This window comes from Channa argus, chromosome 19, assembly GCF_033026475.1.
Source record: "Channa argus isolate prfri chromosome 19, Channa argus male v1.0, whole genome shotgun sequence".
Taxonomy (NCBI): domain Eukaryota; kingdom Metazoa; phylum Chordata; class Actinopteri; order Anabantiformes; family Channidae; genus Channa; species Channa argus.
In genome coordinates, this window is record NC_090215.1 from 10,892,604 (window position 1) to 10,905,766 (window position 13,163).

General features: G+C 37.9%; 1 protein-coding gene across 3 annotated transcripts in view; it reads left to right on the top strand.

Moving 5' to 3' along the window:
• The window catches only part of stau2 (staufen double-stranded RNA binding protein 2), an 82,178-nt gene that overhangs the window by 22,467 nt on the left and 46,548 nt on the right, over window positions 1–13,163 (top strand). For all 3 annotated transcript variants that reach the window (XR_010911681.1, XM_067485332.1, XM_067485333.1), the window contains exons 7-10: window positions 3,827–3,934; window positions 10,184–10,396; window positions 10,783–10,920; window positions 13,029–13,157. Coding sequence is in view for 2 of the 3 variants with exons in the window: in XM_067485332.1 (XP_067341433.1) it covers window positions 3,827–3,934; window positions 10,184–10,396; window positions 10,783–10,920; window positions 13,029–13,157 (588 nt within the window). In the remaining variant the exon portion in view is untranslated. The remainder of the gene's footprint in view (window positions 1–3,826; window positions 3,935–10,183; window positions 10,397–10,782; window positions 10,921–13,028; window positions 13,158–13,163) is intronic.

The following is a 13,163-nucleotide window of genomic DNA, read 5'->3' on the forward strand; positions in this document are numbered from 1 at the left end:
CAACAACTGTGGGATTAGAGGACGACCACTCTACCTCCTGCGCCCCACTCGCCCCATGAAAAATTGTTTTTGAAATAACATTTCATACTAACAAGGCTGTCTAAATATTCTGCCACCTTATGCACGGGTCTCTATTGAAAGTTTCTGAAACCTGGATATTTGTGTGATTTTATTCTTTTGATTTGTGGCGGCATAATTTATGTGTTTTGACTAAACGGTTAATGGCTTTAGCTCTAGACTATAGCTGATCTGTTGACATTAGACATTTATAAATGTGGAAAAGATTATATTTGACTAAATGTAGTTAGCTGTGCAACTTTCATGCATTTCAAACTGAATCTGGTTTCCCCCACAGAGCCATTTCCGTTCCAGCCTGATGGTCTGATCTTTATTTATTTTAATAAGGATAATTTTTTTCTTCATTCAGTCTACCTTCCAATTATTGCGACATCAACCCTTTAGCCATTTGCCACCTTGTGACTGCTGTCACCCCAGTTGACTTTCTCTCTTTTCAACCCCCTGCAACTTGAAATCGCTTCTCTTAATGAAAAGTCAGGATTTGCACTGCTGATCGGTTGTTTCTCTCCCTAAAGGTGCTCTTAAGAGTGTTATGCAGTTTTTGCAGTTGCTAAGATGAAAGCGTAACCTGCTTTCATCAGATTAGTCCAAATCCACCTCATCTGCAATTACTTTATTGAATAGTTTAAGCCCTGCAATCTTCATAATTTTAATTTGCACCTACCCCCACAAAGACCTTTCTGCATTGTAATTGGTATTCCTTGCTGTATTTTTTTGTTTGTTTGTTTTTTTTGTGTGTGTGTGTGTGTGTGTATGTGTGTGTGTGGTGGGGGCTTCTTTCTGTCTGGCCTCTCCCAGTCACTGTAGCTCTCCCTCAGGCATAGCTCTTAACTGCTGTTATCATCTCCCACCGGAAATCAAATTACCCCATATCCTCACCACCTTGCATTGCGATGGTTATTCAAAACGCATTGGCTCCTCTCACCTGCCTGATTTGCTGTCTTGTGGCGTCGGGCTTCATAAATGAGCTCTTTGTTCAGTGTTGGTTCTGAGTCTTGCTTTACAAATTGAAGCTCATTGTGTCTGCAGTGTATGTCTGTCATTCAGTCTCCACGAGTGTGTGTTCCTACTTGTGTAAATCTGTGGGTGCCTCAGGCTGAAAGTGTTCCTTTTCACCATAGGCTGTCAAACCCTTATTTTGAGGAAGGCCACAGCTAAATGTCAATGGTATAATATCAGTGTATATGCACAGGTAGAGCAACAACATGTAACTCTAGCAAACACAAAACACTTTGTAGGGCTTCAGGCTATAAAGATAATAATGAAACTTCTGACTAACTCCTAAGTCCCCCCCAGTGGGTCACAGTCAGTGGTTTTGCTGGGTGGATTTGATGCAAAATCTGCATCATTGCTCCCTGAGAGAGAAGAGAAGACAAATGTTCCATGGTTGGTTGGCGTGAAGGGAAATATATTTAGATAAGATAGAAAAGTTACTAAGTAACTAAGAACTTTGTTGTTTTCTGCTTTTAGAATCCCTTCTTTCTATCCTTTGATCTAGAATGTTTTTCTTCTGTTATAAAATAAATTGCCCATGAGCATAGATCATACACTGTCGCTGTTTATTTAAACAGTGACTCGTTCAGAGCATTAGATGGTTTCTTATCCTGCTCATACTTTTCTCAAGACTGTTTCTAGCACATTCCTAAGTAGAAACGAAAAGAAGCAGGGTTGTCCATAGGCCTCATGTTATCACAATTTTTCATGTCATTTTCAAATTTTATCCTTCCTATATTTGTGAAAGAAAGCTGCCAACAATCAATAGTTTGTTCATTTGCCAAAATAAAAATGATTGAGATTTTATGACAATATGTCAGTTGAGGAATCTTTCTGAAATTTCAGGTAACTCTCTAGTCTAATTAATGGCTAATGTAGCTTAATTCAATTTATCTATATTTATGTAAGTTAGCTATCTTTGCAAATTCTTTAGTTGTAAAATGGTGGCTGTATTAGTTATGTCTGTTTCGGAAATCTCACTCTGATACAGAAGAGTTGGGTTGTAGCTTGTGTGGTGTTACTTTCTTCACATAAAGTGCACAAAACAAATTACATGATGAAAATCATAAAAACATAATATAATGAAAGAAGATGATTTTGAGATATATTTAAATATATGGGCTCACTCTAAGGTTGCTCCCACATAAAATACATTCATCTTTCATCAGTATGAAGCTTTTGCCCCAGTGTATTACCACTTGACTGTTTCCTGGGAAATTCAAGAGATCTCACAGCATGAATCACACATCATATCATGACACACAATAAGACATCAGGGAAGGAAAGGAGCCCAAGGGGAAAGACCACAACCATTCAGATTTAATCAGACAAAGAGCTGGACATAAGAAGATAGGGATCGAGACAGCACTCTGCATTCCCATAGACAACTGGCACCAAAAAGCCCCTTGCTATATGGCTGATATGATATGATCTGCAAGGCATGAACTAGGGATTTGTTTCATTATTAGTGAAAGGGACAGCTTTCAAGACTTTATTTATAGTCATGTAATCTAATTAAGAGCTGTTGAAAAGTCTTCTTATAGCTTTAAACAGGTCAATTTTTAAACATAAAACCTATTATAACATTATTATATATTATATATATATATATTAAACTTCCTAAAGGCTCAGACCAGTTCTGTGGTTTAAAATTCAGTAGAACTTCATAGAATTGTGGGAGTGTTATGAACACATAACAGTTTTGTTATGTCTACCTGGGTCAAAAAGTATGTAGTTATCCCATCTACTGGTGCTTTCCCACTGCCCGTCAGCATTGTTTCCTTTTGAGTCCCTGTTCATTAGTTTCAGATTTGAGGAAGATGTATCTGGAACACAATAACTATTTAATACTCATCCGTTTTGTTGCTCTTCCCTTTAAAAGACATTTTTTTTTTACAGAGGACCACCAGTCATGTCCTGGAATACTGAGTTCTTGATCTCATATCAGATAAGGATTATAGACAGAAAACAAGGCAGGCTTCTCATTGCAGCAGCTTGGCGGTCCTCCACACCCTAGGTGTGTAATTCTACAGTATCTTCACATTTATTACAAATAAAAATCAAGAATAAATAATGAGTCATTGACCATAATACTCTCTTTGAATTTAAAAAATAAAAACAAAACTCAAAAGTATGGTATGTAACTTTTTCAAATTTATATATTTAAGAAATATGGTCCACAACATATCTTATTGTTGAAGTGCTGCCATAGTTGAAGAGAAGAGATTCCTTTTAATAATTTTCATTATTTACAGGAATTTGACTTTTTTTTTTTTTTTTTTTTTACCAGTCCTTGACCATAATTTATTTTTAAAATAACAATTATACAAACCATATGTGCATTTGCTATTATGTTTAAGAAAGAAAATTATTCTTACTCATACTCTTTTCAACATAAGATGATGCATGCGGTTGCACCCAACTGTACAAGCCAGGCTAGCCTAAATTATTTGGATTCTGTGCTAGTAACCACTTCTTAGTAGAAGTTACAGTTTGGGTTACTTTATTTAGTGTCATACCTGACAATTTCTGAATAGTAGATGTACATTCACATGCCCACCACCTTTCATTTGTGTGCTTGTATTCAGGATGGATGCATTCAGATTTGTCAGTTGTAGTTGTGTTTTTTTTTATTGTTATTGATTGGATATCACAGGAAAATTTGATAATGTGAAAATATATTTTACATGCTTTAAATTAGTGGAAGAGACCCTTTTAACTTCCAGTTAAATACTTTTAAAATATTTCTTTCCAGAACCCAGAGGAGAAAGGGGAGACTGAAGAAGGCACTGATGCCAGCAAATCAGAGATCAGCCTGGTCTACGAAATTGCCCTCAAGAGGAACTTGTCAGTCAACTTTGAGGTGAGAAAGACATGACATCCAGTGTGTTTATATGAAATTGAGAAATAAAGATGCCCGAATTTTTAAGAGAACTCATTTCCATGAACTGTAGTAACTTGGTTACTGTAAGTTCATGTATAAATGTATCAGATCAGCAACAGGATTTCTCCTCTACTTCAAACTTAATTTAAAAGAAGGTTTTTAACACCTAAACAAGTTTTATTGGAGACAGATGATTGTAACTAGGTTAGGTGCATGAAGGAACATGTAATAACTCACTGGGTCCACAAATACCCTCGTAAGTATGGCCATGTTATTCCCTCATCAATGGTACCACTATGAATTAGGTAGTTATCTTCCTTCAAAATAAAATTACAGATTTAATGGAAAATGAGGGTAAGTCTGCACATTTAGAGAATTTATGAGTAGTAATGTTTTTTCCTGGTTTTTGAAATGCCACAGTTCTGTAAGTATTACATAGACTAAACAACCCATTAGATTTGCGAAAAAATAACATAGGGCAAGCTGAAAGGAATCCCACTGATAACACGCTAATTATACTGAAATGTGAAAATTCTAACCTAATGTGTTAACCCAGTTTGCTTAATTTTTAAATCAGTGAAGTAATTTATCTCAAATATAGGTACACAAATGTTTTATTTAGTAATGCTATCTTTTTAGGCTTGTGGAAATTTTTATGGTCTTTTAGTTTAGTGTTCTTGGGCTGTTGTGAGACCGGTGACGTGGTCCCGGTGACTCAGCTGATAGGGTGCCGATTCATGTAACGTTATGGATTTGTGTGTCTGGATTTATATGTTGCCAAGTACTGTGACATTCATTACTTTAATACTAGTCAGCTTTCTGTATAGTCCCACAAACCATCTTAAATGGAATTATCAATATTTATACCCTTTTATAACCCTTTGGATCAGAATTAAAAGATAAATTAATTTGGCTATACAAGTGAACCCTCTATGGAATTAGATTTAATCTAAAAATAGTCACAATTCATCTATTTAAATATTTTTTGTTTTTACCTGTGGGATCTGTTTTGTTTTGCAACACATGTTTTAGGGCTGTTGCCCTATGGTAAAAAATTAGATCAGAGTAGTTGAAACAATCACTACAGAACAATTGACATTTCAATATCTTTACTTTCATCTTTACACAGTTTTTTCTGTATTCAGACCTCTTTTGCAAGAGAGATCTCTATCTCATTGAAACCACTTCATTGAATGAAGGCTCTATAGGTTCAGCTTTTGAATATCGAGCATCAAATTACCTTAATTTCACTCCATTACATAAAAAGCGTTTCCAGCTGGAAATGATCAGACTCTACTAACTTCACTGCAGTGCTTGCGCAGACATTATACTTGTACTCACTCGCATATGTGTTGAGCAATTTGTCACACACCTGCAGCTGACTGTGACTGAGTTGCATTCCTCCAACATTTCCTCACTGGAAGGGTTTTCAGTTTGTTTTTTTAAGCAGACATCTGATGTGAAAATCAGTTGGTCACTGTCATTCGCAGCGAATGTCCAGTCTTCCAAATCCAGACAGCATCTCGTCTTTTGCAATCAAAAATGACTTTGCTGTTATTAGCAAATGATTAAGGTTTTTCAAATTTAGTTTATGCATTTCCTAAGATCTGAGCAAAGGTTGTAATTTGGTGTAGGCAGCTCCCCCTGCTATTAATTATCTGTGGTAAACCCTGGAGAGTTTTAAGAATTTAAAGTTATTTAAAATAAAACTCTTTATTTAAAGAGTTTTATTTTAAATACATACATTTTCCTGTGTACGCTCTTTAACACACGATGCAGTGACCATTGGGGCAAAATTAATTTATACGTGTTAAGCTGCATTGCCTTGATTGGTGGTTTCTAAATATTCATATTCACAGCTGCCTCTGGGAAAAGCTTTTTGGCAATAGTTGGTTGGTGACCTTGATAATTTTACCTGGGAGCTAACCAGTGGTCAGCTGCCTGGCTTAAGGTTTTTATTTTTGCCTAGTATGGCTACAGGGAATCCCGTGACTGCCTTTGTAACCTCCAGAACCACTGCCCCCAACTTTTTAGTGCGTCCTTACATGACCCACTGGGCCGGTTCTGCTTGGCTTTCACCATATCTCAGCTGACTCATCTAATACTCTCTCCCTCATTGCTCCCTCTTCTTCTGCGCTCTGCAAGGTGCCAGAAACAAGGGAGGCTCGGTTTACTTTTTTGGCCCCCTCCTTTCCTCCACAGAATCCCTCCCTTCTGTCTCCCTTACCATCATTCTCAAAAACCAGGGTGTTGAGACTCTCTTTTACACTACTCCTCTCTTCTTTGTTCAGAAAGACAGTTGCTCATTAGAGCATGGCATGGCTATCCTTCTTGGAGTTAAATCTGTCAGTTAAATCTGGATTGATGTAATTCATTATCTGTCATGTCTTTGTCACTGTCAGCAATTACTCCTCTTTCATTTTCAGTCCTTCCAAATTGGAAGCCGAGAGCAGTGGTTTTTAGAAACAGACCACAGCTGCATTTCTCCAAAGAATCTCTCTTCTGCATGCTGTCAGTCTGGAGACTGGCTGTTCATTACTGCTGTCTGATGAGCCGTAAATCTGTAAATTCTCTCCATGTGCTTTTTTCATCTTTGTCTTATAATCATCATTTCTTTATACCTTTGTCAACTGCTAATATTATTTGCGTTTTTAAACTAATAATGATTATACTTCACTCTTTTTTGTGGGGCAAATTAATAGTTTAAAAGTTGAAAAAGTTCAAAATGTTTTGTTTGCTGAAGTGCCATAGCGAACTAGTCTGTCTGAAGACCATGTTGAAATCATCTCCTCCCTCTCTTGGCACAACATACCTTTCTCTCCCCCCTCATCCCCCTGATGGCTCTCCAGCAGATTCTCTTTCATTCTCAATCAGCTTGTTGCATGCAATATGCTCTCATGCTGCCACTACTCTGTGGCTAAAGACCAAGTGTGAATTACATGCCTCTATGGGTCTGTTTTTGCCAGTTGGGTCCATTACATTAAAACTCATTAGACAAAGTTTGGCCTCATCTCCCTTTCTGTCATGTCACAACCCTTTCACCACCTCTATGTTGGTGCCCTCAGAAGAATTGATATTTGCCACACTGAAAATTAATTAAACTGTTGTGTTGACACATATACATACACAATTACACATTTACAAATCCTTTACAGTAAACCATAATGGTCATCTCCCATGTGATTGTCTTTCACAGCATCATGTTTACATCTCATTTCAAGTTATCCGTGAGTCACTTTTAGCGATTTTCTGCTTTCCCATCTCTCTGCAATGATGAGGGTCGCTGCCACCCCGAGAGCCAGTTGGCTCGCTTAATTCCCCCATCAGGCAATATCACACAGAAAGATGAACCAATCTATAAATCACAGCTTGTGTGTTGGATCAGAGGCTGCCTTTCCAAGGAGGACACAAGAGAAGGGTGTCCGAGCCAAGAACCACCCATCTCAGAAGAAACAGCTTCCCTCAGGGCATGTCTGTCCACCACGCGTCACAAAAGAGCTTTTTTTCTTTAACCAATCCCCACTATTGTGCTACAGAGCTCCCATAGCCTCTGCTTCAAGAGCACCTGAGGTCTTGCATACACAGATCAGGGTATTAATGTCTCTAGGAAAAGAGCAGACCTCCCATGTTTGAAAAAGAAGACTTGAAGGGACGAGATCTGAAGGGGGCTGCATAAAATGTCAACATTGAATGACCAAGCTTTTCCTGTTAAAATCTGATCTTTGCAGTAGGTGGGAGATGGGTGTGTTAGTTTGTTTGTTTGCATGCGTGTGTGCAAGTGTAAATGACTGTGTTGAAATCCCATCGGCATGGTGCAGATCCTGTGTCGTCTGCCATGAGACTGACTGCAGCTCGTCTGCCGCCATCCTTGGCCAAGAGTGTGTGGTGTGTGTACAGATACACACTTTGTCTCGTACTCTTTGTTGTTTATACCATATAGTATTGGTAACAACGCTGAAATCTAATGAGTGCATCACTTGTTCTGAGGTATTGGTGTTTTCTGGTGTTCCTCCTTGAATGGAGCATTAGCCATTGTGTATTTGGTTATAAGAAAAAAAAAAAATTAAAAAACACCTTTGCCATTTTTTTTAAAGAACAGTTCTGAGAGGGTTCAGTTTTGATACTGTTTTACAGCACATGTGGCACTCACAATGACTTACTATAGAGACCCTATATATTTTCTAAGCAAACATTTGGCATTTTAGGAAATTGATCTTTTTTCATAACAGTTAAAGGATAGGATAATTTCCACGTTCACATCTGTATACAAGCAAAGGCAAATAGCGGTTAGTTTTGCATAAAATCATGAACGGGGAAAACATCTAACCTGATGCTGTCCGAAATCTGCCTGTCATCACCTCCAAAGCTCACAAATTATTGCAAATGTTCAAAAAGTAAAGCATGAAATTTACAATTTGTCATGTTGCAGGGGGCTGTGTGCCAAACTATTCTTGGCTAGTACGAGTACCTTCCTTGAATCTTTACTGGTTGCTTGACAAACCAGCATTGACATGTGACATACGTTCCTGGTGGAAATCAGAATTGGAATGTGGTCACATTGTTGCTTGTCAATAAAGTTTCCCTAATTTTAAAGGAATTGTTTCTTAGTAAGAAATGGTGGGTGCAAAATTTGAATTTATGCAAATGTGTTTTCTGGAGCAATAGTTTAATTTTTGTCTTGTTTAGCCTTCCATCCTTCTGTACCACAAATCCTGTAGAACTGCACATTCTTAAAGTATCTTGTGATGACATGACATAAAGGTCTTAAGTAATTTAGAGTACAGCTATAGAATTGAGACCACATTCTCATTCTCAGATCATTTGTATTCTCCAAGTGACATTAGCCCTGCTGGCTGGTCGCTGGTCATGTGCAGTGTCATTATAGACACAATCAACAAAGTTGAAACAATTCAGAAATGAGATGTATTTAGTCCCATTGGCTGTTGTAATGTACAAGAAGCTGCCATGTTAAATTTCCTTTTTATGGTGATGAGTAAGACCAGAGCAGATCCCCAGAGTGGGAGAGAGTTTGGCTGTTGCTAGCTTGGACAGCTTGTGCTCCAAGGTCTTCCTGCAACACACATCTCTACATACTGTACACTTAAATTTATTGTGCAGGAATGTTAACAGGCTGGCAGGTACATTGACAGAAAACACGGGGCCACTGTCAGCAATAACAGTGTCCTGCAGTTGTCAATTTCTGGAGGATTTCTGTAATTAAAGTATGTTGTGATTTTGCTTTTCATGCTCTGGAGTCTTTTTTTCGTGTTAGTTTGTTTTCTCATCTTAGCTTTAATTGGATGAAACACTAGTTGAGCAGGTATAGTGTTTTAGGGAAGGTATAGTATGCAGACACAATTCTTAGCTCTCTTCATGCCTGGAATTTGTCTTTCTTGATCTGTAAAGTATTAGGAGTGTTCTGCTTATCATTTTTACCTGTTTTATCCATCACTGGCTTTAACTCAACTGTTTCTACATTGCAAGTGTCTTGTTTTTTGTGTTTTGTTTTGTTTTTGGTGCTATCTGTACCACAAATTCAACTCATAAAAAAGGAATAGGAAAGGGAAGGGCCAATTCTTGAAAGTCTAAAGAAACACTTCCACACAGTGCTACAGGTAGACCGAGAGCTAGGGATAACCTCAGCAAGCTAAGAATCGAAAAAGCATCCACATTAGCTAAAAAAATAAAAAATAAATTTGGAGTAAGTGTGTGTAACCTAATTCCTTCTCCACTGTGTTTTTCTAAATGCGTTTGAGAACCCCACCTGCTACACACACTGTTGTCGGTCTTCACAGGAAGTAGATGTGATTGTAGAAGCATGACCTAACGCCAGCCGGTGTTTGTTTTAGGTCTCCCAGGTGACCAGAGGCTAGAGGAAGGAAACCGAGCCGTCATCACCAGAGACTGTCATCTAGGAACATTTTACTCTTCATAAGAGTGTTTGTACGGCAGTGTGTGCATGTCTTGTATATGAATAAAACACGCATATGGGTGGGTTGCGCTGGGACCATCGAGAGCAGATGTTTTGGACCACCTGGTGTAGCTGCTTGCAGAGCGCAGTGCACACACTCCCTCATATATCATGGACAACAAAAACACTTGCACATGTTTAGATCCATTGTGTTTTTGCCTCTCTCTCTTTTTATTGTGTACAACTTGGTATGAGAGATTATACTGTACATTTAATTGACACAGGTCCCTTATTATTATTATTATTATTATTATTAGGTGTTAAAGGAGAGTGGCCCCCCACACATGAAAAGCTTCCTGACCCGTGTCACAGTGGGGGAGTTCTCAGCTGAGGGTGAGGGTAACAGCAAGAAGCTGTCCAAGAAGCGTGCTGCACTGTCCATCCTGCAAGACCTAAAGAAGCTGCCTTTCATTCCCACTGTGGAGAAACCCAAGACACACTACAAGAAACGTACCAAGACCATCCTCAAGGTACTGCAGCTGGGCTTGGGAAACCATGAACTTGGGTGTAAAAGCATGATTTCATTCTGTAAAGCAAAATGGTCATGTAATGCATAATTTTTTTTTGATAAACCTAAAGAACCTTATTTGAAGAATGGTGAAGAGTCAGAAGGGTTGTTGCTGAGCTGTCATAAAACACTTCCAGCACAGCAGTGTCACTAACATTAAAGAAATTTGTGAAATACATTGAGAGATTTTACTCTTATTTCCTGTTTTCCTACTTGTCTTGATATCCTTTGCATTTATCCAACTTAGATAAATCTTGTAAATTATTGATATGCAACTTTAATGATCTATTATCAGCCGATTAGCAACAATTTTAAGAATACAAAAAACATTTCCTCTTAACCTGTCAGACAGGACCAGAGTATGGCCAGGGCATGAACCCGATTAGCCGTCTGGCCCAAATCCAGCAGGCCAAAAAAGAGAAGGAGCCCGAGTACCTGCTGCTCTCTGAGAGGGGGATGCCTCGACGCCGGGAGTTCATCATGCAGGTTAGAGATGGATTTGTTAAATGTCTTTTCATTTTCTCATCTATTGTCACAGTTCATGTTTCAGTATATGCTTGTAAATGAATCTTGTTCCTTTTAAAGTTTTGTAAATGCAGTGTATTTAACCGATAGCTTGTCTGAGATGGTAAAGTTTAGGGGTTATTTGTGCTCAGGAAGAACAGGAACTTGGTGATCATTTACTGAATTTTACTTTAATGGATAATTGACAGGATGCAGTGAATTTATACATGTTTTGGAAGGTGGTTCATAATCCTTTTTCTACATGACTGCCTTTTTATCAAGGGGAGAACAAGCCAGTGACAGAACAAGAATAAATCCTCTGTCTGTGTAAAGGCAGCCAGGGGCATTATATAACCTCTTTTCCCCAGATCACATATTTTCTGGTTTGCTTCTGATGGGGTTCACTATTTCTCTAAGGTGTACACTTTAGTTCAGTCCAGTCACTCTTAGTTATACAGCCAGACTTTAAAGTACTCTTTTTTTCTTCTTTTTTTTCAAACAAGGCTTGATCTCCTGTGTTGAAATATTTTATTTTCTTTAACAATGTTTGTTAAAGAAAATAAAAAGCAGTAGCTAAGGCAGTGGTCCACGGACCACAGGGTCAGTGGTTCGATCCCCGGTCCTGGCTGTATGTTCAAGTGCCTTTGGACAAGACACTGAACCCGTAACAGCCCATTCCCATCTCCAGCTTTGCAGTGCTGGTCCAAGCCGAGTAGAAATTGGGGAGGGCTTTGTCAGGAAGGGCATCGGGCGTAAAAACTTTGCTAAATCAACATGCGGACAATGATCCACTGCGGCGACCCTGAACTTACGTGATAAGCCAAAAGGACAAAAAAAACAAAACAATATTGCTTCTTAAAAAAAAAACCTCTTAGCTCTGTTTTATTCATTTTATCTGTTTTTTTGTTTTTTGTTTTTTTTTCATTTTCCTATCAGCTCTAAAGTTGCAATGCTAGTATTAAATACTGATATAATATTGCTTTCTGTTCAAGCAATGTAAAAGATTTTATTGAATTAATGTGCTGCAAATGTGGAAACTAAAGCTAAACTCAAACTAGTAGTACAGTTGTTTCCTGCTTTTGACCAAATATAGAAACTTGAAAAAAATAATATTTTTGAAACATGTAAACGTGATTATTACATAAATGTAGTTACACACAGTAGCTAAGCTATAGATTATATGTAAATGAAAAGCTGCTTTTCTTGTTTTTTTGTTTTTTGTTTTTGCTCTTTTTGGTACAAACAAAAATCTGAAAATTTTCTAAATCTGACAGGGTTGCAGGCATGAAAGACTATTCTATCAAACAGTTTTAAGAGTGAATGTTTAGATTTGCATGGAAAATGCTGAATTGCAGTGGTAAGTTGTGGTGTTTTGCTAGTCTTTGGCTGCAATTGCTGCTTTTGCTACCATCAACAAAAATGAACCCAAGCCAGCGAAGTCTATCTTTAAATTTGTTGACAAACCACATAACAATTGCAGTTTTCTATTGCTCCTTCAGTCAGACTCTTGCTGTTTTTCTTTATATTTTTTCATCTTTTGTTTAAACCCATCACTTGTTCCAGAAAAAGGCTTTGAATTGCTTTTAGTCTTTTAAAATGTCAATAAAAGATAAGTTGTGTTTATTTTTGCAGTTTTCTTTCCAGTTGTATGTTGTAGCTTACTTGATGCATTTAAATGAGCACTGAGTAAGCATGTTAGACCACTTTGAGTAAGTGCACTGAGGGCTGGCTGTTCACAGGCTTTGTCTTCCAGAATGTTATTTGTATAGTGTAATTGTCTGTTTGAATAACATAACAACATCTGATATTCTCTTGGAAATATGTGCTTACATTCTGTGTAGACAGATTATGTTTTAGGAGCACTGAAAAACAAACACTTCACTTTGTGTGCAATGTAAATTTCCCGGGTTACTCGGTCCATGAAGCAAAGTGTTTTTGCCTAAAAGTGAGAGAAAGTCATGGAAAACAGTATTTTAACACATTAGATGATCCACTAGCACTGGAATGAGGTTTTACTGACTTTTACTTTTATATTCAAATCAATATGTTCATATGACTGTGTGCATGTGTTTGCATCTGCACACATGTAGGTAAAGGTGAATAATGAGGTGGCCACAGGAACAGGACCCAACAAGAAGGTGGCCAAGCGGAACGCAGCCGAGGCGATGTTACTGCAGCTGGGATACAAAGCTTCCACAGTCCCTCAGAACACCAACGAGGTACAA